At 47.3% G+C, this 26,747-nt stretch overlaps 1 protein-coding gene across 10 annotated transcripts; it reads left to right on the top strand.

The window, feature by feature from the left end:
* On the top strand, positions 1 to 26,450 carry TAF5L (TATA-box binding protein associated factor 5 like). Of its 10 annotated transcripts, XM_033842308.2 has the most exons (8): positions 1,672 to 2,820; positions 3,009 to 3,227; positions 3,745 to 3,844; positions 7,887 to 8,000; positions 9,347 to 9,491; positions 12,283 to 12,387; positions 19,333 to 20,057; positions 24,514 to 26,450. In XM_033842308.2, exons 4-8 carry the CDS (start codon positions 7,932 to 7,934, stop codon positions 25,309 to 25,311), a joined length of 1,842 nt encoding a protein of 613 aa, XP_033698199.1. In that variant the 5' UTR covers positions 1,672 to 2,820; positions 3,009 to 3,227; positions 3,745 to 3,844; positions 7,887 to 7,931; the 3' UTR covers positions 25,312 to 26,450. The 10 variants fall into 10 exon arrangements, with proteins under 10 accessions (XP_033698200.1, XP_033698204.1, XP_033698202.1 ...); XM_033842309.2 differs by lacking the exons at positions 1,672 to 2,820; positions 3,009 to 3,227 and adding an exon at positions 1 to 158; XM_073793674.1 differs by lacking the exon at positions 7,887 to 8,000.
* Positions 26,451 to 26,747: the final 297 nt, after the last annotated feature.

Below are 26,747 nucleotides of genomic sequence, written 5' to 3' on the forward strand. Positions count from 1 at the left end.
GGGCTGCAGCCCAGAGCCGCCGCGGGGGCGGCGGGGCACTGGGCGCGGGGGCCCGGCTGAGCCGGCCGCGGAGCGCGAGCCTGCCGCGGAGACGACGGAGGCGGACGCGGGGCGACCCCGGCGGCGGCGGGGGGAGCGGGAGCCGCCTGGGATGTTCAGTGAGTGCGGGCGGCGGGCCGAGGGCGCGGGCGGCAGCGCAGGCGGCAGCGCGGCCTGGGCGGTGGGGGCGGGGCGAGCGGGCGGCACCGCCTGGAGGCCCGGAGCGCGGGCCCGGCCTCTTCTTCATTTACGGGAGAGGGAAGTGTCTGTGGGCCGAAGTCGGGATGAAACTTGGCGTAGGGTGGCGGGGAGGACGCGGGCGAGCGCGGCGATGCCCACCTGCAAGGGCGCCCGCAAGGCGGCCGCGCCCCTGACAGCCGCGTACGGGGTGCGCGCCGCGGAGCCCCGAGGCCCTGAGCGCCCGGGCGCGACGTGGGCGGGGGAGCCGAGGGTGAGGGACCGGGTGTCCTAGGAGGCTCAGCGGAAGTGCTGCCCTCCCCACAGCGGTGAGAGCGCCCTGGGCTCGTGCCCCGCGGCGGCAGGCTGGAAGCGCTGATCTCTGACCTTGCAGGTGGAGGTCTAGGAAGGGAGACCCGGCTGGCAGGAATCGGGGCTGCGCTGGGAGGGGCGCGCGGGCAGGGGCCGTCTACTCTTAGGTGACCTAGCGCTGCGGGGTAGGGCGGACACGGTGGCCGCCCCGGTCTGGGTCCCAGCTCTGCTTGAGGGTGGGAGTAGGAAGAGGAGTTTGGAGCCATAGCTTTACACTCGGAGAAGCTTCATGTAGCGGAGGGGGCTTGGTGACTACATCGGCCTCAGGTCGAAACCATGTAACTACTATCTGTAACCTCTCGGAGCCTTCGTTTCCTCTTCAGTAAAATGGGGTAATGACTGATAAACTGGACCTTTTACAGGATACCCAAAAAAGGATTAATGAATGTGAAAATGCCTGACAAGTGGGAAGTGTTCTGTAAATACTAGTTATCAGCTATTACAATTTCTTTTTTTGGCAGAGAATACTTTCTAGGTTCCTCGTAGGCCTAAAGTTTTTGCGTTAAATGTAATTTTGATTTTTGTCAATTATAAATCATTCCTGCCTTAAAAATCAGTGTTAAATTGGCAAACCAAAAAGTGGGCTTGCCTTGACCATTTTTTTGTTTGTTTTTTGTCACCAACAGTAAAGCAGATTTGTGTGTTTTGGAATAGTTTTGTTGCTTCTCCCTCTGAATGTGTGAAATTTGTTTGGTTCTATCACTGTGGAACTAGGTAAAGGCTCCTCTTAACTACTCAGTCACTGGTTTTTTGGTTTTACTTTCGCAAACAGATGTCCTTCATAATACCTATGAAGGACATCTCTGGAGAAAGGGCTGTTTGTTTGTTTTGTTTATTTGATGATTCGTTTTAGCTGGAAGGGAGCCCCGGGGGCGCTCTGTTAAACCAGCATTACCCAGTGGACAGTGCTAGAAACCGTTTCTAGCCTCTCCATGTGACAGACAGCCAGCTTCTCAGGTAGTAACTGTTGTGATCACTCTCTCAACAAGCATTTGGTAAGCTTTCACTGTTGTGTTTCCCGAGAGAAGCCTTTGAGCAGCAAGACACTGTAAAAGGTAAGAGCTCAGACCATGCAGCCAGGTGGCCCAAGCTCCCCTCCTGGCACCATGGACCCTTGGGCACCTGTCTGACTTCTTTGAGCCTCAGCTTTCTTATCTGAAGAATGCTCCCTAGCTTATAGGGTTCTCGGGAGGCGTAAACGAGATAGTCTATGTAAAGCACTTAAAATAGTATCTTACCTGTGATGTACACTCAGTAAGTGCCAGGTATTAGTAGTGGTGGTATAGGAAACAAATAGTATGGTGATTCCTGTGATAGAGGTTTGTTCCTGGGTTTGGTGGGTGGAAGTAATCAGGCTCAAGGAAGCTTTGGGGAGGAAGAAGTGGCCAGGCTAGGCTGTGAAGCATGAGTGGGAGTTAGCTAAACCAGCTAGGAGTGCCATTTTGACCAAAGCCCCTAAGGCGAGAAGGCCTTGTGGTACCCACCTGTTTTGTAAACAAAGGCAGATAAGAGTAACCTCAGGGTGACACAGTGGAGATGATTTTTTTTATCCTCCACACTGGTGAAGGAAGGAGAAAGTTTTTAAGCTGAGCACAGATGGCGTCAGATTAGCCGTTTGGAAAGATTGTGCCTGTAGTGGTGTGGGATTAAAAGTAGGGAAGGCCCAGCCACTTGTCCTGGCAGCTTTGTGTCTGCCTGTGACTCCAAAAGGAAAATGACTGCTTCGCAGAGGCAGGCATTTGAATCCAAATCTGGAAGCCTAAAGAGCACTCTGAGAAGGCATGAGGAAACCAGATCATTCCAGGCAACCTTCTCTCTCAAAAAGCATCTTCAAGGATGTACTGTATATGCCTGACTACTAGGCAGGATTCCCCCCAGAGTATCCCTCTGAAAAGAGGGTGGTACCACATGTTTAAGTCTCTCCTGTTACAGGCACTGTAATTACTCTTTCCAACAACAAGATGCTGTTTGGGAAATACATATTGGACTGAAACAATCTCAGTCATTGCTAGTTCGGGATATTTATACCACCAATGTATCAACAGTAAGTGATAAATTTGAAAAGTTCTGCCACCTGAATCGGTATTGATGGCTTGCGTTGAGATTTCCAGCGAGAGCATCAAGTGCTGTATCATAGATGATTTGGTAGGAGCGAAGATGGTGTGTTCTGGAAAATGGAATTTGATGATTCAGAGTGGCTTCAGTGACTACAGAGACGCTGGTGTTGAAGATGTAAGTGAATAGTTGGCGTAAAATTGTTTCATGAATTAATGTGTTGCCTTCTATATTTTAAAATACATGGAAGTTAATAAATTAAAGATTATAAGCAGACATTTGACTAATTGATCTGCAGTCCTAAAGGGTTTTTTTTCTAGTTTAAGTTAGCCAAAAATTTTTCTTTTTTAATTTTCTCATTGCAGGGGTAAAGTTGTCTTAGGTTCGAGCTCGCCTTTTATGTGAACATTTTACAGAAAGTAACTGCTGCTCTGTTTGTCTACTGAAACAAATTCCTTTCCCCGTCTCATTTTTTAACTTCAAGAAGGTTTCAAGAATGTTGTGTACTGGCAAGTTTTAGAAAACACTATAGAAAACTCCCATTCATAAATCTTTGTTTAGCAGTCAAAGAAGATATCTTTCTGGTAAGATGTATGTAAATGTATATGTATCTTAGTAACCTTAGAGTGTTTGATAGTAATAAAAAGTTAGCTCCATTTTTACTAACAAAATACTAATTTTTGGAGATTTGGCAATTTAGGAATCAGAAGTGTTTTGCAAGACTTTGTGCATTGCCATTTTTAAGTCAAGGCACTGCTGCTTTAGTTTCACAAAGTAATGCCATGCTCTGGAACTGTGTTGTCCAATACAGAAAGCACGGGCCATGTGTGGTTGCTTACATTTTACTTAATGAAAATTAAAAATTCAATCTTCAGCTGCGTTAGCCACATTTTAATTGCTAGATAGCCCTTTGTGGCTGGTGGCTACCACACTGAACAGTGCAGACCTAGAACATTTCCTTCATTGCAGGAAGTCCTATGGGCAGTACTGCTCTAGAATAAAAAGTGATCCGGCTGCTCTGTGAGACACACACACATAAAGGATTCGGTGTCATTAAAGCATCTCCAAAACCTCACTTGCTGCATTTGAATTCCATTGCAGGGAGAATGATAAACATAGGAAACCATATCCCTCTTATTCTGAGAGCACAGCATCCTGTTTCTTCTGTCTACAGTGCTTGTAAATGGAGCCCACGTGAAAGGTATTCTTCATGACGTAAGACACGGTAAATGTAGGTAGCCGTTCTATAAATTTGAAGTAAGCATCAAATATTTGTGGCTTTCTTGGTTCATAAAAATCCAGAGAAATCATGTGCCTAAAGTAAACCGTCAAGAATTCCAAGCAGAAGCTAGATGACACTCACTTTACTTTTAATGTGAATTTCAAAGATAAAAGCCCTGTTCTAGGGAACTCTCCATCTGGGGGGGAACTAGAGAACAGTGATGGCAGGAGTGGGCAGTCTGCATGGGGTGCAGAGGGTGATTTTAAGCATGGCAGTAGCATAGTCAGTCTTTTTGTCTGGCTGCATTCAAAAGGGTGTTTGAGGTTGGCCTAGAGTAGTAGGAGGACGTTGGAATAGTCCAGGTGAGAAGTGATTTGTGCTGTCAGATCGCAGCAGTGAGGATATGGTAGCACAATGGCTCCGAGAGAGTCCTGTTTAGAATAAAGAGTTGATGGCCATTTAGAAGTGAGGGGGAGGGAGATAGAGAAAAGCGTCTTAAGATGACAGTTTTCATTTGATTGGTTGGTTTTGGTTGTGGTTTTCTCTGTTGGTGGATGGTGGCACCATTAAGCTGGCTGGGAAAACTAGGAAAAGGAAGACGTATGGAAGGAAGAGAATTTGAGCACATCGAATTTCAGATGTTTGCAGTGTCCAGGTAGAGAAGTCTTGTAGACTTGAGCTCAGGAAGGTGATCTGACTAGAGACAGGACGAGTCTTGTGTCAGTAGGGAATGTGAAGGGTGGAAGAGGGGAGCCAGAGACCTGCCTGCAGGGGAGGCGGTGTGTTCAGCAGCCTAGAAGCCATGTAAGATAGTGGGGAAAAGTGACAGATTTGACAAGAGTTGAGGAATCTCAAGTCTTAGTAAATAGCCCGCTGACATAGGAAGCAGGGTCGGCTGGCTGAGTAAGGAGACTGGAGCAGATTTGGGGGTGGCTGCAGGTAGGAAGCTGCAGGGAAAGGAAGTAGTTGACAAGGAAAGACTTCTGGGACTTTATGGAGGTCCCAGCTGATGTTAGTCAAGTTCTAGGGGCATCTGTCTGCCTGGCTGTATGATTTCTGCTCCACCCCCAACCCTCCTACCCAAATTAACCCCCCAGATTCTACATTGCATCCTGAGCCCGCAGCTGTGAGCCTTGTTCGTGTGCCATTTACTTCTTAGGACTCCATGGGAAAGAGCACAGGTTTTAGTTCAAGTGTATTCATGTTACGTCTGTGTCTGAGCAAAGCCTGAATATGAAAGGCCAACCTAATTTAAAAATTATATCATGTATGACTGAAACCGAGCTTATTTATTTTTCAGCTGCGATTTTTATTTTCACAAGCATTTTATCACAATGATTAATGCAAAAGCTTATTAGGTTTGTAGGTGCTACTAAGAGTGACCTTTTGATGGATTTTATAAGCACTTAGAATACTGCAAGGAAAGAGAAGAGAACTGATATATGAGCACCTACTAGGCACTTTACATGACCTCTCAGTTAAGAAAAAATACAAAATAATTTTTATCTGTTTTTAAGCATAAATTTATAATTGGAAAAAAATACACTTACTTTAAAAAACAACAACAACAGAAACACCTAGCTACTGTCCGTATACTCAGCTGGGGAACTGATTTCAGGATAGTGGTGGTGAGTTTGCCTGGATTTGTTTTGAACTCATTCATCCTCAAAGCTGACACCTTATATCTGAGGGGCAGGGGGAGACACACTGTTCATATAGTACTCTATTGGCATCTCATGGAATTGCGTAGTGCTTAGCCCATGAAGTGCTGGGCTGGGGGTGTCTCTCCGAGCAACCCTCCACCAACCATACACATTTGAACATAAGTGGGTGGGGTTAGGCTGTAGCAAAGAGTATTAAGAGAGTGGTTCTTCCTGCACAGTTGTTACTTTAAGGCAGGAAGGTGATCATGTCCTGATTTTCTGTAGCAACTTTGGTAACAGTAGGCAACTATTAATGCATGAGACATAGATACATATTGTGTCGGAATCCTCATGTTAATTTCCAGAAATCCTAATAATGTGACATGAAAAGAAAGGTATGTGATCATCCATTTTTAACTTTAAAGTTAAAATATTTTCTGTCAATTGAAAATTAAGGGAAACCCTGAAATTTTTAACAAAGATGTAATTAGATTGAAACTCAATTTAAATTTAAAAGATTTTATAATTACGGGAAAAGATAAACAGGTAACTTGGAATTGCAGTGTTAGTCTCATGTCTGAGTCTCTCAAGAGACAGGTCTGTTTTTAAGAACGTTTGTGGGGTTTTTTCCCATTTCATTTATTATTTGCTTCACTTGAAATATGTGTGTCCTGGAATCAAGTCCAGGGCAGTCAGTTGGATAACGTCCCTGGTATTTCAGTTGAGCGTGGCTGTACAAGAGACTGATGCCCGCGTTCCTCCCGCCCAGACTCTTGGCCCTGCAGCTGGCTCACAGCCCACCCTCAGGGAAGGTCCTTGTCCTACATGGTGGTTTGGAGCCAGAAACTGCTGTTCCAGACAGCTAATTTGGGCAAATTCATTGGCATCAGTATTTACCAGCTAGTTTCTAGTAATCCCCAATATGGCCCGTTTTTTACTATTGTTCATTCTCACCGCTTTCTGTTCACTCTCTCTTTTCCCCTCCTCTTCAGACATGCATATACATTGTCCCACCTTGGGGACACTTGGCATTGCAGGGTCTGCTGTGTCAGTTTTCCCATGTCTTTTCCTGTGCACATTTTTTTTTTTCCCCTGTTAGAGAGATGACCTCTTACTCCCATCTTACCTGAAACACTAGGGACACACATTGATACAAGCATGCACTCCCATGGCAACAAGAGATGGGCAGTAGGAAGTCTGGAAAAGTTTTAGTCCCAGCCAAAATACAAGGCATCAAGCTGCTTTGGAAGAGCTTGGAGACTAAGAACTCTTGAAGTTAGATTGAAAGCATCTTTAGCAAGCGGCGTAGGGTCGTGTGGTGGCGGGGCCGGGGGTGGGAGCCTGGTGGATTGACTGCTTCTGACTTGGGTCCAAACTGGCAAAGGATAGTACTCTCACAGTCTCTGTGTGCATTTAAATTTTTTTTCTCTAAATATTACATTGAATCAGAATCTCCAAGGCTGAAATGATTTATACACACACTCGCAGGAGACTCTTATGTGTAACCAGGTTAGAAAACCATAGAGAATCACTGAAATAGTCAAACTGGTACAGGAATGCTTATTAGTAACCACAAAGAAACAATTATCTGTCTCCATCAATGGACAGATGAATACTTAGAGCAGTGATCCCCACTCTCAAAGTCTCAGAATTCTTGTATGAACAATAGAAAAAAAATCTTAATTAAAAAATAATCTGGGGACTTCTCTGGTGGTGCAGTGGCTAAGAATCCACCTGCCAGTGCAGGGGACATGGGTTCAAGCTCTGGTCCGGGAAGATCCCACATGCTGCAGAGCAACTAAGCCCACGTGCCACAACTACTGAGCCTGCACTCTAGAGCCCGCGAGCCACAACTACTGAGCCCACGTGCCACAACTATTGAAGCCCGCACGCCTAGAGCCCGTGCTCCTCAACAAGAGAAGCCACCACAATGAAAAGCCCGCCTGCCACAACGAAGAGTAGCCCCCGCTTGCCGCAACTAGAGAAAGCCCGCGCGCAGCAGTGAAGACCCAACGCAGCCAAAAATTAAAAAAAAAAAAAAATCTGAGTTGTCATACAGTGAAAGACTAACACACCATAACCAAGTGAGGCAAATTCCATAGTGAAAGGTGGTTCAGTATGAGGAAATTTGTTACTGTTTCACTGTATCACTGAATCTCAATCATTTCAGACCCAGTGCCCCTCCTTTCTAACAAATATTTGATACTGTCTCTGGTAATCCAGAAATGAAATGCATAGATAATATAATCATTCTTTACACCTGGTTTAAAATAATATATTTATGATTTCTTAACATTTTATATTTGTATATAAATATATGTGTTTTTGTGTGTGCATGTCTCCAGCCTTCACTGTTTGCTCTGTTGTGTGACTTTTAGGCAATTGAAAAGTCGATCTTCAGATTGTGTTTTAAAAGAGTTACCATGAATCAGTTTGGAAGGATTATTTATTTGCAGATGATTCTGGAACAACTTGTTTGCTGCAGTATCTGGGTAAAATAGTTGTTTGGTTATTCACCACATATTGTACACTGAAAGAAATTGTAATGGATAAAAATTAGATACAGATAAACTTTTTTTAATATTTAAAGAAAAAATAAATAACAGGTTTTTGGAATGGGGGGAATTTTAAATCTTAAAAACAAATGGAGGAGATCACAAAGGAGAAAGCCAGTGCATGTAATTGAAACTGAAAATTTAAACACATCCAAATAAACTATCAAAACACATCTTCCACACACAAAAAAATTAGAAGTCCTTGATTTAGAGAAAGTTACCCTGGTGGGGACCATCACATGTGTATGGATAAGGTTGCATGCATTCCAAAATGGACACGATATTCTGATCCTGAAGAAGAAAATATTTTTTACATCACAGAAGTGAACCTAGAAAATTCATTCAGCTGTCACTGGTCATCTGGACTGCAGTATTCTTTACTCCAGGCAGAGGAGTGTTTGAGGCCCATGGCAGTATCAGGGGTTCCTGTCATTCTTGATAATAAATTTAGCAGTCAAGGAAAATAGTCCTTTTGGAGGGGGAACCGCCAACTTAGCTTGAATTATCAGAAGTTATTTACCCCTGTTGAGTGCATTTCCTTCCGTATAAGAATTCATGAGATTTTCTAACACATATACATACCCTCTTACAATGTTGATGCTTTTCTGTACCTGGCGTTACAAATAAAGTGTGAAAGAGGTAAACAGTATGATTGACATGAAAACACACTGCTCAAATCCTTGACTCAGCGCCAGCAGCCTTTTCCTGACTGCTAAGAGAAAACATAGCTCTCCCTTTCCCCATTATTAACGTCTCACTTTCTAACACCTCTTTACCCGGTTTCTGAATGTCTCAGGGCTCTGATTTCGTGCTGCCTCCTGCCTGCTTTCTGGCTGGTTCCCTGCTCCCTGAACCCCTCTCCCTGAGCGAGGGGCGGCCGGGAACACAGGGCCCTGGAATTCCTCGGAGCGGATTGAAATCATGGTCCTAAATGGAGTTTGCAGAGGATCTGTGGAGCTTTTTTTTTTCGGGGGGGGGGGGGGGCGCACATTGCAACACGTAGGCATGTGAGATCTTAGTTCCCCAACCAGGAATCGACCCCATGTCCCCTACAGTGGAAGCGCGGAGTGTTAACACTGGCCCGCCAGGGAAGTCCCGTGGGGCTTTATTATCTAGGCTATTCCTGTTTTCCATCATTGAAGTTGGCCGTGTTTTCATCGGGACAATACATAAAGTGGAAGAGAGGGTGAGGTTGGTCTTAAGGCTCTCAAGTCAGCCAGGAGACTGGCCACGTGGCCTCTACCCACGCGTGACGTCAGGCTGTCCTTATGGTTCCCCCTCAGGTCATGAAACGGGTGCGCACCGAGCAGATTCAGATGGCCGTGTCCTGCTACCTCAAACGCCGGCAGTACGGGGACGCAGACGGCCCACTGAAACAAGGCCTGCGGCTGTCGCAGAGCGCCGAGGAGATGGCCACCAGCCTCGCAGGTACCACCCACCCCCGTCCCGGAGGCAGCGTCCAGCCCAAGTGCCTCTGAAAACCCCCGCCCAACACGTCCTCCTGCAGGATCCCGGGGGCTTTGAGCTGTACCTGATGTCGTGTGCAACTTTCTCCTTCCGTGAGCTAGGGCCAGGGTCTCTGTCCCCCTCTTGCACGTGTCCCCTCCCCTGTCGCTTGGGCCTCACCCGTGGAAGGCACGTTCTCCAGTTGGATGAGTCCTTTGGGATCAGTGGGTGGAAATGTTGGCATCATACACGTGTTCCTGAGACTTTTAACATTTCTTTTTGCTTCTGCTCTTTGTTTTGAAATTGGATTTGGATTCTTTTTTAGAAAAACTTTGGAGAAATTTTTCCTGCCGTGCTGTCAGGATGGTTATGAGCGTCTTTAAATGGCCGGGTGTGGGGAGCTTAAGGTGGCAGTGCCTTCTCCAGCTCAGCCCGGCTCCTCAGGGGAAGCCTCCTTCCCTTCAGTGTCAGACCCACTCACTCTCCCTCGCCTTCAGACTCTGCTGGGTTCCCCTGACAAGGACAGGGCCAGGCGATGAACTCGGAATCGATTCATGAAAGCCTTAATGTTTCTAGTAGGATGGCCAGTGTACAGGACCGGAGTAATTCCTTCTAAACTCGCCGTCACGGCCTTTGATAAGCTCCCGCTGGCCTGTGTTCATTGGAGCCTGTGCTGTTGCTGATAGACAGTAGGGCAAAGCACTGTTAAATTTGTGTTCTCAGTTGTCTTCTTTTCGATACGATGGAGTATTAGGAGAGTCAGTGTTCCTGGAAAACCACCAGGAAAAGCGGGAAGCTTCTAAAGTGTGATTATTGTAAGATTTTGTCCTAGGTTTTTCTGTTGATTGAGTAATCGGAATACTTACATCTGCGTTCAGCAGATGGTCGTGAAGGCCTGCTGGTGGCCAGGTGCTGAGAAGTTCTCGAGAGAGCTAAGACTCGACCCTGGCTCCCGAGGAGCTCTGCTACAGTCAGCTGAGGCAGGCGGATGAGCGCACGCGGGCGGCGTGCCATGGTCCCGTGAGGGCTGCTCAGCCTCCATATGAGCAAAGAAGGTGGTGCTCTCAGGTTGGCCGGCAGGTCACAAGGGCTTCCCAGAAGGTCTCATGTTCCCAGCATATAGTCAGGGGTCAGTAAATCATAGAAGGCATGAGCTGAGTTTCCAGAGAACCATTAGGAGCTTATCGGGGGGCAAAGCTGGGGGCGGGTGTCCAGGTTATCAGATGTGGGTCCTAGGAGGATGGCTGTGGTGGCTGTGTTGACGGGGGAAGGCCCGGATTGGCGCCAGGGGATCTAGTCAGAAGGCCGCAGTGTGATCCAGTGAGAGGTCAGGACAGCCTGAGCTAAAGGGTGGTCATCGGAATGGCAAGGGGAGGATGCCTGTGAGGGCTTGTGACTGTAGGACTTGAGACTGGTTCCCTCACGGCGGGGCAGCAGGAGGGCCCGCAGCCTTCCAGCGTGTGTCCGAGTTCCTGGAGGGGCGCTGACTCTCTTCCCATCTGTCTCCCCGCCTCTTGATGCTCTCTGTCGTGTCTCCTTGGCCCTGCTGCATTAATTACATTCCTGCTTCCTCTTTCCCACGTGCGTCCCACGCACGTTGGTGTTCGTCCGGATTGTTGTTGAAGATGGCTTGTCAGTCCCCCGCCGCCTCTCCCCAGTTGTGAGGTCCCCCACCCCACCCCCAGCAGAAAGGGTAGGAGAATTTTGCTTTTCTTGTTAGAAAGCATGAACTCACAGAATGGCGATGAAGTGCATGTTTACATCCTGAGTATTGAGACTCCAGCCTCCTTCCTCCTCTCGCTGCCGAGAACACTGCCATCCAGGCACCTGCTGTCCAGGAAGGTGATTAAAAGCCTCGCCCCTGGTGAATCTGTCCTGCCCAACAGAATGGACCGAAAGACATCGCCAGCAGGGAATTGCCCATCCAGGTCCTCTTGGGTGATAAGCGCACGCCCAGAGTTCCCATCAGCTCTGTGGTGCCTCACTTTCAGATAACTAGGGACTGTCAGATCCTGGAAGAAACTGATCTGCTTCATATGAAACATTTAAGGAAACAGTGAGAAGCAACTTGAAGGAAGCAAACAGCAGAGAGAAAAAAAACCTTCAAAACTACCATCATTGATAGCCTTGAAACAAGAAGAGACTGCTATTTTAAGAGAAGAAAACATTGAGATAAATACATGACAGGGAAACTGAAAAATCATTCGAAGGGTTGAAAGTTGAGGAAGCCTCCCAGAAAGTAGAGCAGAAAGACAAAAAATGGAAAATCTGGGAGACATTAAAGGGTCAGTTCAGGAGACCTACCTCGAAATTGTAGGCGTCCCAGAAAGAGAACACAGGAGAGAAAGCAACAAAATGATTCAAGAAAATTTCTCAGAACTGGAAGACGTGAATTTCCAGATTGAAAGGGCCCACTGAATGCCCAGCACGGGGGTTGAAGATGGACCCATCCCAAGGCACACGATGGTACAGTGTCAGGTCCTGGGGTCAGATGCGTCCAGAGGAGTCTCTCGTGAGCCTGTGTGCCTCTCCTCTCTCGTCCAGCTCGCGTACCCTGTGCTTTATACCTTTCGTTCCTCTGCTGTCACGTCACTGGGTGTCAGGAGCGGGTGGGGTAGGCATGTCGGTCATATTTAACCAGAAGCCCCAACGTACTTTGAAAACGGGCTGAGATGTCAGATGCTACAGCTGCACCTCCTTCCATCCATCCTGCCACGTTTTGGGCTGGCGATTGTCTTTGCTGTCCCCATCTTATGTATCTTTTCCTCCTTAGTCCAATCAGAATCTGGTTGTGCCAACATAGTGTCTGCGGCCCCTTGCCAGGCAGAGCCCCAGCAATATGAAGTGCAGTTCGGACGGCTGCGGAATTTCCTCACCGGTAAGTACTCCACACGACCCCCTTCTCTTGTTAAAAAAGGGCGCTGCGAATTTCCCTCAGAACCATCTGTGTTCCAGCTCTGGTGTTAGGTACCAGGGATTCAAAGGTGGTTGAACGCAGGCCTTGCATTCACACTTATGGTCTATTGGAACTCCCAAGAGCGTCAAATCAGGAGATTAAAGTGTGCAAGGGCAGGGCTCTGGGTGTGTTACTCACTGTTTTGTCCATGGCCTTCAACACAGTGACTGTGACTTGTGTTGAATAAGTAGAAGCTCAGTCAGCCATGTAGGGAAACCTCCTTAAATGCAGCAGGTGTGAAATGGACGTTGATATCACTACCAGTGATAGAGTACATCTCAAAATGGTTTTTTCCCCTTATTTCCAAAAATGCAAGACAGTAATCCTCATGAATCAGCAACACCAAAAAATTAGAAGTTGTAATTTAGTCCAGTTCGTGGGTGCTGTGATAACCACAGACACACTGAATCAGTAGATATGAGTTCTAATGAGTTTTTCTAATTCACTCTATGACTTTTTAAATTAATCGCTCTAAAAAATGTAGTCGTGTAGCCTTTCTGGGGCCTTTAGTTCCTCATATGTAAAGTGAAGAAGGCTATTCAGAGGCAAAACCAAGTGATTTCGTCTAGTCTTAAGATGACTGATTATAATTTTAATGTTGAAAAGATGATTACACTAAGCGAGACCATGTTGATTCTGGTTATTAATCAAAGTCTTTTGTTGAGTACTTTATACAAAACACCTTGAGGGACAAGAAATACAAAACTTTCTCTGTCCTCAAAGGATGGAGAGTAATTAGCATGTATTGGTTAGTAGAAAATTATAGCTAAAATACTTTGAAGTTGTTTTATTTTTTTTTTCCTTATTTGAACAACCCTCAGGTTAATAATTTTTAATGGTAAAGAGGCATAGTAAGTGATCAATATATAAACCAAAATAATAGACCTAATTTTGCACACTTAGAGTTGTCCTAATTTTACTTCACCCTTATAATGGTTAGTATTTTAAAGGAAAGAATCCACATTTCTGGTATTCCGTAGTCGGGCAAAATGACCAAAATGTTACAGGAAATAAAGATTACAAAATAAAACCCTGAAGAAGGTCATCTTATCAGTCTCACAGTTGTTGACTGTTGAATTCATTCTGTTGAATTGTTACAAAGATGAAAAAATTGCGAAGACTAAGGGTCTAATAAAAAGAGTCTATTATGTTTAAACTGGAAAGAAAGAAAGTCCATTAAGATCCTCACATCATATAAATGTTAAATGTCTCAGAACAGTGATCAGCTGCTTTCCATGTCCACTAAAGATAAAAAAAGAAAAATTGGATTTATAAGAAGGATTTCATTCAGAGGTAAGCAAGAACTTGGAGATAATCAAGTTATTTTTCATTATTGGCATTGGTTTTTGAGGCTTTGAGCAGTTTTTAAATTTTTTAAAATCAGTTTTTAGAAAGTTATTTTACTCGGTTTTTTAAATACGGTTATGATTTCTCCCTGAGAGACTTCTCTCATCAACCTAGTGGTGAGGAAGCTGGTTTAGAAAGAAGTGTCTGGCGTCTTCCAGCCCTTCTCTTTCCCTCAGTCATCCTGTACTTACGTGAGGCTGACTGTCCTGGGCTAGGTATTGCAGGAGAGTGTATTGATGGGGGCCCGCCCTCTGATGAGGGAGCCAGGCAACGCGGAAGCTCCGAATCTGTCACTGTAATAGTCTCCATCAGCCTTTTCCTACGCAATTTCTCATCTTGTTTCAAAACTGAGAAGGCTGCTGTCTGTTACCTTGTCTGTGATTTAATTCTTTTTTTTTTTTTTTGCACTATGCGGGCCTCTTACTGTTGTGGCCTCTCCCGTTGCGGAGCACAGGCTCCGGACGCGCAGGCTCAGCGGCCATGGCTCACGGGCCCAGCCGCTCCGCGGCATGTGGGATCCTCCAGGACCGGGGCACGAACCCGTGTCCCCTGCATCGGCAGGTGGACTCTCAACCACTGCGCCACCAGGGAAGCCCTGTAATTTAATTTTTTAATCCTTGGTCACAGGTTATTTTGAGGGGGTGAGTATATGTGTTTTTCCTCACAGACTGCTTTTCCTGGAACATTTTTCTCCACCTTCAGGGCTCTGAAGAGCAGTCAACCAAGTCAAATGAAGAGTTATTTCCTGAGCACCAAGATGAAATACAACATGTAGTCATTAATCTGAACTGAAAGTTAACCCTAACATAAGAGGGCTAGAAGTCACAGTTTTGCATGAGATGTGACTGGGGGAGTGTTTTCATAGGCCAAGACGGAGCCAGTTGCTGGGTGTTTGTGGGAGCTGCATTTGGAGTGAAGGGAGGGGCTGGCGTGGGGTGGTCAGAGGCAGCCTTCCTGAGGAGGGTAGGGTCGACGTTAGCACTTGCACGCTGGGCATCTGTGCCAGAGTGGGAGGATCCGGCCTACGTGCGAAGGCATGAGCAAAGGGGCAGAGACGGTGATGATTTTTTCAGGAACAGCGAAGGAGCCGGCTTTGTTGAAAATGGGCTTTCAGGGAGGGATAAATTGGGAGATTGGGATTGACATACACACACTACTATATGCAAAATAGGTAACTAATAAGGACCTACTGTACAGCACAGGGAACTCTACTCAGTAGTCTGTAATGACCTATATGGGAAAAGAATCTAAAAGAGTGGATAGGTGTATGTGTGCAGCTGACTCACTTTGCTGTACAGCAGAAACTAACACAACATGGTAAGTCAGCTATACTCCAATAAAAAAAAATTTTTTTTTAAGAGAAAAAAGAAAATGGGCTTTCAGATTGGAGATAAAGTCAGACAAAATGGAGGCAAGATCTGACCACAGGGGTAGAAGTGTGACCCTCATCCTGTGTGATGGAGACAAGCCTGGGCGTGAATGTGGGTGTGGAAGCAGTGGACGAGAGTGTTTGTGGGAGGGGCGATGGGAGGCCAGCCTGAGTCCACTGTGGTCCCTGAGGAGTGAGACAGGGCTGTGGATGCTGAAAGTGGGGTCTTCAGTTCACAGTTACATTGTCAAGGTAGGATCTCCAGGGCTAAGGAGTAAAGAAGGGAGAAGAGCTGAGGATGCCTCAGGCTCTTTGTTGGGGGTGGGGTATACTGAACAGAAATAAGTCAGGTTTTATTTTTTACGTTGTTACGATGATAGCATCCTGCTACGTAACACAGAAGATACAGACTGTGATACAGTACTCAGCATCAGCCCCGGGGAGATACAAAGTAAATTCTAGGAGATGGTAACTCTCGAAGGAGATAACAGAGAAAGGTAAGAGGTTCTAAGGCTGAGCTCCCTCCAGTATTTCTCCTCCAGAAGCTGTGGGGCTGAGAGCTGCCGTGAGCTTGCCTGTTGCTCCAGGGCCTTTCCTACAGGACATGTAGTGGGAAGAGCATAGCCTATGGGGTCAGTCACTCTGGATCTGAATCTGGGGACAGCTGTGACTCCTAGACACAATGTGGGTGTAAGTGCCTGGCTCGTGGGAGGCACACATGCAGTGGTAGTTCTGCAGAGTGAGGTGAGCCTTCGAGGAACAGGGAAGAGGAGGAGCCCCCAGGCAGGGACACGAAGGTGCAGGCCAGCTGGTGCTGTTTCAGAGCTGAGGACGGTGTGCAGTCAGTCGGTGGGCCCAGCCCTGTGGAGAAGGGCCGGGGAGTGAGGACCAACAAGCTCGGTGTTCGTTTAACTTAGTGTCCTTTCAGTAAAATATAAGGTGTATGTTACCATTTCAAGGGAACGAGATTCAAATTGAGTTAAGACTTAATGTTAGTCTCACCTTGTTCCACATATAGAATATGTTGATTGGAGCTTTATACCTAATATACTGTTCTCTTCAGACAAGAAAGAACAGTTAAGCAGCTTTGAAACTATAGGCTGAAACAACAGTGAATTTCAGTAAGTTTTAAAGTACTGCATCCCTATTTCTAGATGGCTAGTTTTTTTTAATCCTGGACTTAGTAAATTAAAATGCCTCTCATTTTCGAAAATAAGCCTGAAACTAAGATTGTAAGGAGTTGAAAACAGCCCTTCGTCCCAATAGAATATATTGGACGTCTAATTGGTAAGGGTTGAATCTTTTTGTTTGTTTTAATTAGTATTTGGGGACAGAAATATTCCAGAGGTCTTCTAAAGAATTACAGTATGTAAGGAAATATTGAAATCTGTATTAGGGTTCTCCAGAGAAACAGAACCAACAAAGTGAATATGTATAGAGAGATTTATCTTAAGGAATTGTCTCACGTGATTGTGGAGACTGACGAGTCCAAAATCTGTGGGGCAGGCCTGCAGGCTGGGACTCAGGAGAGCTGCAGTTCATGTCCACAGGCCGCCTGCTGGCCGATTCCTTCTCCCCGCCCAGGGAGGTCAGTCTTTGTTCTCCTAAGGCCTTCAGCTGATTAGACGAGGCCCACCCTCATGTGGAGGGTTATCCAGTGTACTTAGTCTACTGACTTAAATGTTCATCTCATCTTAAAAAATGCCTTCACAGAAATATCTAGAATAATGTGTGAACAGGTTTCTGGGCACTGTGGCCCAGCCAAGTTGACACATAAAATTAACCATCACAAGTCCACCACCTATGGACTTGTGATGGCACCCTTACCCATGTCCTTAAACCATAATTAACCTGCAAGTAAAGGTGATTAACAAGGTCATAATTCTACTTAACATGGTACAGCTATCCCAAGTACAACCAAGAATGCCCTAATGCCTTCCTCAGAAGAGGAAGCAAAGTCCACAGGTGATGTTTACCCTTCTCCTTGAGATCCCATAACTTAAATACTGTGACGTAAAGTTAACAATACTTAAACACTATGATATAGGGAATTCCCTGGTGGTCCAGTGGTTAGGATTCCACGTTTCCACTGCAGGGGGCCAGGGTTTGATCACTGGTCAGGGAACTAAAATTCCACATGCTACACGGCACGGCCAAAACAAAAAGAAAAAATACAATGATACAAAGTCACTATAACTTATGTTCCATGGTAAGGGGTTAAGAAAGGAAAGAAAACAAAGATATTTGCTTATGTATAGGTATACACACACACACAAACACGTTCATAACAAAATAAGGAGGAATACTCATGACAGGTCCAGTCCTGGGTTCTGTCACTGGTCACGTGGTCATAGCTGGTCTTCACCTTCCTCTGCCGCCTATTCTGTATTCCCTTTGCCTTCAGTTAGTGCCTCAGCTGGTCCTGGTTCTTTACCTGGTGGGATGATGCAAAGCTTCGTGCCTGAAGGGCCTGGGCCACTACTTGTCCTGCCTGGATTGGATTGTTGCATATTTCCACTCACCTTAACCTCAGGGATGGTGGTACTAAGAGATGCCCTAAGTGACCTCCTGTGTCCCAGACACACTGTCCTCGGCTCCCTGTGGAGCACAGTCCAGTTTCCCCTCGGCATTCAGGGTCACTCACCACAGCCAGCACCAGAGCTCACTGTGCCTGTTGGTACAGAGGCAGGAGCCCTGACTTCAGTTCAGCGGGATCAGTGCGATTGAAGTTCATCTTCTAAGAATGCATTTGAGTGGGGGCATGTTGATCCTCAAATGCACCTACTCTGCAGTTAATTCACCTGTGATGAGGTGAAACAGAGCATCAAGCAGAGAGAGCGTGCAGGAATCATCTCCCTTCCAGTTAGGGAGATAAGATTCCCTAATGCCGTGGTCCTGAATCTTGAGCCAGGTGTGGATTCCTTTTCAGGAAAAAAAGAAGAAAGAAAGAAAATGCTAGCGGAAGTGCTAAGAGCTGACGTAAAGCATTTTTATATTAATTACTTAGGTATGTACAGACATGACACATGAAACCTTTATGCTTTATTTTGTATAAATGCTAAACTCATTGACATATAAAGTACAAGCAAAACCACAAAAATAAACTTCAAATTGACAACAAGTGAAAGTAACAGATGGATTTTGCCAGTCATAACTTGCTACTCCAACGGGCCTAGGGCTGGTGTCACCCAGCTTCCCTGAGGTGCTGGTGCCTGCGATGGCCCTGCTCGCTGGCCACTTGCCTCCGTCCAGATGGCTGTGGAACCTTCGCTCTGTCACAGCTCTCTCTGCCCTCCCTCACTTAAGTGTCACACACACTTCTGTGCTTTTCTCATTAGCCTGTGACAAAGCTGTACACTTCTTTGAACATTCTTTATCATGTACTTTCATGGTGTTAAAGTCTCAGGTTAGTAAATGATTTAGTCTTAATGACATGAAAGTGTTCCACTTGTAAATTATCACTGCAAAAGAGAAGTTGTACTTTTTAACCAGCAAAATCAAAATGAGTACACTGACAGATGTGGGACAATTACAGATGAACGACGTCATGTTGCCGTTGAGACATGGCAGTCAGGGGGGCTAGACATGTTAATGAACCCACTAAACTAAGAACTTGATGTTACTGCAGGTGATGGGGCCAAGAGGAATCACAGAACAAAGTACAGCACTAAAACTGTATGTTAATACTTGCTAAAGGCCATCCAGATAATTCTGAATTTACCTGTGTTCATTGTTTTTTAAATTATCAAGTTAAGGTTTCTGTGAAGAACTCAGTCTCCCGAGAATGCGTCTAAGGTCTCTCCAAGGTCTCAGGTCCCAGTTGGAGCAACACTAATGTGCTGGGAAAATACTAACCCTTGAAGACCTGGTACGAGCTACTGAATGCATGTGGGAACGGGCACATCGCTTAACCTCTGGCCGTCGAATTCTGGGTTTACGGCTGACTTCGGGCCGTGTTTGCTGGCCTTCAGGGTCCGTGCTCTTCCTTCCTCAGTCCCGGCTTGGACTTTGAGTGTGCAGAATTCTGTGTTGGGCTTATACTTCAATCCATAGCCTCAGAAAGTAGGGTCCCGGCCAGAAGAGGCCATGTGACGGCGGGCTCCCCAGGAGACTCTGCTGACGGTAAAGGCCCTGCTTCTCTTTCATTACAGATTCTGAATCCCAGCACAGCCATGAAGTGATGCCTCTCCTCTACCCCCTCTTTGTCTACCTCCACCTCAACCTGGTCCAGAGCAGTCCCAAGAGCACGGTGGAAAGCTTTTACAGCCGCTTCCATGGAATGTTTCTGCAGAATGCCAGCCAGAAGGACGTCATCGAGCAGCTGCAGACCACCCAGACCATCCAGGACATCCTGTCTAACTTCCGGCTGCGGGCCTTCCTGGACAACAAGTACGTGGTCCGCCTGCAGGAAGACAGCTACAACTACCTTCTCCGCTACCTCCAGAGTGACAATAACACCGCGCTGTGCAGAGTCCTCACCTGGCACATCCACCTGGATGTGCAGCCCGCCAAGAGGACGGACTACCAGCTCTACGCCAGCGGCGGCCCCTCCCGGGGCGAGGGCGGCAGCCTGGAGCCTGCCGACGTGCCCGCGCCCATCCTGCAGAACGAGGCCGCGCTGGAGGTCCTGCAGGAGAGCATTAAGCGTGTCAAGGACGGCCCCCCCTCTCTCACCACCATCTGCTTCTACGCCTTCTACAACACGGAGCAGCTGCTGAACACGGCGGAGGTCTCCCCGGACAGCAAGCTGCTTGCCGCTGGCTTTGACAACTCCTGTATAAAACTGTGGAGTCTGCGCTCCAAGAAGTTAAAATCCGAACCGCATCAAGTAGACGTGTCCCGCATCCACTTGGCTTGTGATATCTTGGAGAAGGAGGTAGGAATGTCGGTCTTTCTTCCCTGCGTCTGCCTTACTAATCAGCTTGGAATATTCGTACCCAATGTGACAGATCTTACGGCAAACGCACTTCCTTATTTCCCGCATCGTATAGCTAACGCCAGACTCATGCCTCGTAACCTGTAGCCAGTGACTCCCTGCTAATGCCCAGCCTTGGCGGAGACAATAAGCAATTAGACGTAGGATCACTGGGTCAGAGGGTCTGCGTCTTAAAGTGTGATACTGCCGCCTCCCAGTGCCATGAGCAGTAGATGAGGACACTGGTTTCTCTCCACCCTCGCCCACCCTGGCTGCTCTCGGCCTTTCGAGGGCAGTGCAAGTCCTCTGGCTTCACCCAGGGTGCCGCCATTTCGTCCAGCAGTCGGTGTGATGAGCTGGTTCGCTCTGTTTGCGGGTGGTAGTTGAAAAGGGCAGGCACAGTGGCCTGAGTTTCAGGTCACCGAGAGTCATTGCCTCAAAAAGAGCATGGGCAAAGGGAGACAGAAATTGAACTGCACAGAGCTCACCTTCCCTGAGAGTGGCGCCACGGAAGTTGTGGGTAGGATAGCGCTGTCGTATCACCGCTGAAATTCAGGTGGCTCGGCCTCAAGTTACTTGGGATGGAAAACCTTTGCACCAGGTTGAAAAGTTAATGAGTAAAAAAAAAAAAAATCACTCGAGTTAATTTCCCGTTACTGATGAGGGTAGCAAGAATATTGGTGTACAAATTAAGCCCCTTTTCTACCTATTCCTGTTTTCTTAGTCACCTTCCAGTTAGTATGGCCTTCGAGTCTTTGCTTCTTGCAGTTAAGACAGTATAATTAGAGGAGTTTGTTAGGATGAGTACAGAGTCTAAATTCCGATGCACCAACTTCGATTTCTAGAATTCTGTAGTGCCCTCCAGAACGTGTTTCAGTGCGCGAGTTTAGCTTCCTTGGAGACACAGCTCTAGCGTCTTGGTGGTTCTTCACGTACAGTGAGGGATACTGCCCTCGTTTACTCTGTTTTTTACTTAAAAAAACTATTCCTACCGACCTTATTAGCTTTGATGATACTGAGTTTGGGGATTTTTCTAGGCATTAAAAAATAATACAAAGGAAGAGAGCAAAGGTAGAAAGATAGATGCAAAGATGGAAAGAACGTTAGCCTAAAATAAAAGTTTTTAAGATTACACCGTGGCTACCGCTGCATTTTGTAGCATGTGAATTATATCTCATTTTTTTAAAAAAACCAAAACAGTAACCAAAAGCTCCTGTGTAAGCATAAAATTATCCCAAATGCACCTGGATTTACAGCCCTGCCCTCCAGCTTCTGTTGTCTCCACGTGAAGAGAAGCTAGATTAGCCTCGGAAATGTGTTCGCTGGGCCCGCAGTGCTCCCGTCACCCGGTGCCAGCAGCCTGGGAATGGGGAGCGGGCCTGCCCTCCCTCCCCCACTTTGCTGCACACCGGATGGAGATAGCTTGTCGATTGGCAGCTGTGTGTTTTTAATATTTGCACAGCATGGCAAAAGCACAGGTCCCCAGTGGAGGACTTGCCCTTCTTTCCAGTTATGTGGACAGGACAGGACCACCCTCATCACCACCAGCCTCCCCGCCCTCAGCCCAGCAGTGCAGCACCTGTGTTCAGTTCATTTAACGTCTGGTCATTCTGCCCCCAATCTGGTCGTCTTTAGGTTTGAAAAATCAAGTCAGTGTTGTCAATAATACTCAGTTCTGTAACTTGTGTATAAAACTGTCATTTAGATCTGGCCAATAGGAATATAATGTGAGCCATATATGTAACTTAAATCGTCCTAGTAGTCACATTACAAAAGTAAAAAGAAGTAGTCAAAATTAATTTTAGTAATGTATTTTCAATCCAATATGGCCAAAATATTGTCATTTCTACACATAAGCAGTATTTTTTTTTTTTTTTTTTTTTTTTTTGCGGTACGTGGGCCCCTCACTGTTGTGGCCTCTCCCGTTGCGGAGCACAGGCTCCGGACGCACAGGCTCAGTGGCCATGGCTCACGGGCCCAGCCGCTCCGCGGCATGTGGGATCTTCCTGGACCGGGGCACGAACCTGCGTCCCCTGCATCGGCAGGCGGACTCTCAACCACTGCGCCACCAGGGAAGCCCAAGCAGTATTTTTTAAATATTAACGAAGTCTGTTATAGTCTCCCTTTTTGTCCTAAGCCTTAGAAATCCGTTGTGTATTTACACGTAGAGCACACGTCCATTCACACTAGCCAGCAGCCACCTTTTCTGTCCTAGGTCAGGCTGCTGTCATCTCTCACACACATAGCAGTGTCTCACTTGCTTCCAAGTCTCACCCACTCCCAAGCCCAGCCATATTTAATTTCTTTCAGCTCCATCGGTAGCTAATTGGAGAACAGCCCCGGGCTGACTTTCAGACCCCAAAGTACCCTGATCTAGGAATGACCACACTGTGAGCCGGGCCACTTGGAACGTCCTAGCACAGAAGCAGACGGAGGGACTCCATGGCCTAAAGCAGGGTCAGCAGACTATAGTATTTGAAGATGTTATATTTCTTATTCTTTGAAAATTTCTGGTTTAAGCATGTCTCATCATGTACATAATATAGTTTATTATTACATGAAAGTACTTTACAAATTAGAAATTCCTATTTGGGATGCATCTGGGGTGGAAGTTACTGTGAGGGTTTAGACAGTGGCAGGGCATTTGCGGTGCTGCTCCGTTAGCATGGGAGGCTCCGTGAGGCCAGGCACGTGTGACCCACTGCCTGTTCAGGGTTTCAGCTTGACTGTGCTGAGGCCCTAATGGGGATGGGTTGAGCCACAGAAAAAAATGTGGCCGGACTATTTTAAGCTGCGGTCCTGGCAGGGAGCTGATAGGGATAGCCAGCAGGCCCATGCTGGCTTCCCCATTTCTTGGTTTGTAGAGTCAACCAGGCACTTTTCCACAGGCTCAGGACAATGGCTGGGCCCCTGGGGAGTCCAGCTTGACTCCGGTGTGTCCTGCTCTCTGCCTGTGAGCACACAGAGGGGAGACCCACTTCCATGACTGCCTGGTCCAAATGAAGACCTCTTAAGCCTCGGAGACTACCGTGTGCCCTTGTCGGCCGCTAGCTTTCAGAGGCCCTCTGTGTAACTCACCCAGGGTCGTTTCTTGCCCCTGCAGCTCTGACACAAACTCTCCGGTGCAGAGCAGTAACTTTAAAGTGTTGTTGTAATCTCTTTGGAAAGGAAAATTACTAATATTCTTGGTAACGCTCAGTAGAACCTTAAGCTCTCAAACGCTTAAGTGCTTTTAATGTTGAGTATCTGGAAGAGCCATTTTGAATCTTCATGGACATCAGTGTTTATTTTCTCTTAACTTTTCTCCAATACATAAACGTTGGAGGCATTCATTCCATTTTGAATTTAATAGTTTTCAGATTAAAAGGATGCCCTTTTTCTGTCCAGAGGCTCACGAGGCAAGCAGTTCATGAAGCTTCATCCTACCTCCTGCTCTTCCAGTGAGGTCACTTGGCTTTATGAATTCCAGGGTGAGGACAGCTGCAGTTTTAAGGAGCTTGTCCGCGAGAGAATGAACGGAGAGTGGGTTTGAACACAGAGAGTGTGCTTGTGGGGAAGAGGATGAGGAGAGGGGCCCCCCCACACCACGAGCCGTCCTTTCTGTCGCCACACCTAGGGATTCATTTCCAAGACTCACATGAGTCGCTTGGCTTTATTTAGAGCAATTCTGACTCCACGCCTCATTTGTTACTTTGGGAAAATATTTGAGACCCTCCAGAGAGTCACGGTTTCAAAACTCTTCTTTCCTTTGGACACCAGCCGTTCATGCCTGGTCACAGGGTGTGAGCATAACTTGCTGATGGCTGCACCCCTGGCCTACTGTTACTTCTGCGGTATGTCCAGGTTTTAGTTTTGGATGAACTCCCGCAGCGGTTCTGTATAAAAATCTTGAAACCGCGCCTGCCTCCATCACTGGCCCCAGGCGTGGCGGTAACAGGCATGTGGAGATTTTTCTAAACGGACTGGAGACAGGGGGCAGCATGGCCTGCAAAGCAGCTGAGACTGACGGGCGAAGACATGCCAGTAGAAGAGCATCTAAGAACATAAGTTCAAAAGTACGTCTTTTCGAGCGATCGGCTCTTGAAATCGGTTCTCCTCAACCTAAGAGTAAGGTCCACAGTCATCGCTCTGCACTAGTAGCCTTGCTGTAGTCTTAGCTGCGAGGTGAATTTAAGGAAGGCAATTTGTAAGTGGTAGGAGACTTTTTATTCAGTTATGCAATTAAGAGTTCTTCTCCTGGAGTCACCGTAAAGAGCAGGGTCGTTCACTGAGTATATGCTGTTTCCCAAGCAGGTCTGTTTCTAGACGTTTGTTTTCCATGACAGACCACTAAACGCTCTTCTCTTTGTGTGTGTGTGTGTGTGTGTGTGTGTGTGTGTGTGTGTGTGTGCGTGCATGCATGCGTGCGTCCCCGCAGGACGACGAGGACGATAACGCAGGCACGGAGATGAAGGTCCTGCGGGGACACTGCGGGCCAGTGTACAGCACCAGGTTCCTTGCGGACAGCTCAGGGCTGCTCTCCTGCTCTGAGGACATGTCCATCAGGTACTGGGACCTCGGCAGCTTCACCAACACCGTGCTGTACCAGGGCCACGCCTACCCCGTGTGGGACCTGGACATCAGCCCGCACAGCCTGTACTTCGCCAGTGGGTCCCACGACCGCACGGCCAGGCTGTGGTCGTTTGATCGGACGCACCCGCTACGCATCTACGCCGGGCACCTGGCAGACGTGGACTGCGTCAAGTTCCACCCCAATTCAAACTACTTAGCCACGGGCTCGACCGACAAGACGGTCCGGCTGTGGAGCACCCAGCAGGGGAACTCGGTGAGGCTCTTCACGGGCCACCGCGGCCCCGTGCTCTCTCTGGCCTTTTCCCCCAACGGTAAGTACTTGGCATCGGCGGGCGAGGACCAGCGGCTGAAGCTGTGGGACTTGGCGTCCGGGACCCTCTACAAAGAGCTTCGGGGCCACACGGACAACATCACCAGCCTCACCTTCAGCCCGGACAGCAGCCTGATCGCGTCGGCGTCCATGGACAACTCGGTGCGCATCTGGGACATCAGGAGCGCGCACTGCAGCGCACCCGCTGACGGCTCGTCCAGCGAGCTCGTGGGCGTCTACACCGGCCAGATGAGCAACGTGCTGAGCGTGCAGTTCATGGCCTGCAACCTCCTGCTGGTGACCGGAATCACACAAGAAAATCAGGAACATTGATTTTTATCTTTGATGTAACGGACTGGGGCGTGCGAAGGGCTCCAGACGACAAGTCTTAGGACAGACGTATGAAATCACTGACTGACTGTGAAGGACTCCCCGCATCCCCACGCATCCCCCCTCGCGCCCCCTCATCCCGCGGACATCCCGAGCCCGCCACCCTTTGCTCAGCCCCCAAGTGTGGAGGGACGGGGGGAGGAAGGGCGGTGACGGGGAACGAACGTGAGATCAAGAATCACGGAGATCCCGCGGTGTCCCCCTGCCGGCCCCTTCCTGTCTCTGGAGCCAAGATGCCCTCACCTCGCCGGGGCTGCACTTGGCCAGAGGAGGTTTGCTGGGCGCCCTCCCCAGGAGCAGTGCTGCAGGGTCACTGGGTGGAAGGGACTCTATCTGGGTAGAATTCGGGGGCGGGAACGAGGAAAGGGGGCGGGGTCATCCTGGCAAATGTCTTTCCTTTTTCGTGGTTGCAGAGAACCAGGATTTTTTATTATTATTATAATTATTATTAATGCGAAGAGGAAGCCTAGCACTGGCGGAGGGGCCTTCTCTGCTCTCATCTTTCAGGTTTTACTCCTGGCACTGGCTGTGATACTTGGAATTTTGAGGTTCAGGGAATTCAGAGAATTTGGTCGTACAGTGTATTGGGCGAAAGGGAAAATTTCTGGGTGACAGATTGATCACTCCAGCTGACATGTTTCTAGAAGTGGGTGGGTGGATTTGATTGAGAAAGTCTTGGGCTCTTGCAGTGATGGTGGGATAGATTCTTTTCGTGGCTGCACTTCTATTAACAGTTCTCTCCCCTGAAAGGACAGATTGTGGTAAAGAAATGAAAATAATTGGAAGTGAGAAGTCAAAAGATAGAATTAGAAAATGTTGAATTTCCAAATGATTCTGAGGTGTGGCTCTTCCAGCGTCTTTTCCCCCTGAGATCATCCCTCCCACCTCCTGCTTTGCAATAGCAGTTTAATGAACAGTCTGTGAAACAAATCTTAAGTACGAACACACACGTCGAAAACTACGCTCTGAAGATAAAGCAACTTCTAATTTGTGGAAAAAGGATTAAATATTTCTGTTTTCTGAAAAGAGTTATTTTGTATTTTGTTTTCTATTAAAATGTATTTAGTTTCAAAAAACAAAAAGCGTTGGCATCTCTTTTAAACTGAGGACAGGCGGGGGTGTGGGCTGTTCTGGGGACACAGCTCAGCTTTCTGCAAGGTGGCAGCCAGTTACGTAGCCCGGACTCCCCGGGGAGCTGCTCTCCTGTCTCTTGTATTCTGTCCAGCTTGCTTCAAATCATTCCTCTTTGCATTCACGTGGATTATTGATAGCATACAATACTTTTTATATATCCAAACTTGCCAGTGGCTCGCCAGAGACAACATACATTTTTCTCTCTAGAGTTTTTTGGTGAGATCCTACTTCAGTTTTCTTTAAAG

This window comes from Tursiops truncatus, chromosome 16, assembly GCF_011762595.2.
Source record: "Tursiops truncatus isolate mTurTru1 chromosome 16, mTurTru1.mat.Y, whole genome shotgun sequence".
Lineage (NCBI taxonomy): Eukaryota > Metazoa > Chordata > Mammalia > Artiodactyla > Delphinidae > Tursiops > Tursiops truncatus.

Bases quoted from the DNA above. Each gene is read 5' to 3' on its own strand.
- TAF5L (XM_073793673.1), top strand. From the start codon at position 2,677: ATGGCTTGCGTTGAGATTTCCAGCGAGAGCATCAAGTGCTGTATCATA. The intron at 2,821-9,346 runs GTAAGTGAATAG...GTTCCCCCTCAG, and splicing joins GAGACGCTGGTGTTGAAGAT to GTCATGAAACGGGTGCGCAC. The intron at 9,492-12,282 runs GTACCACCCACC...TTTCCTCCTTAG, and splicing joins GATGGCCACCAGCCTCGCAG to TCCAATCAGAATCTGGTTGT.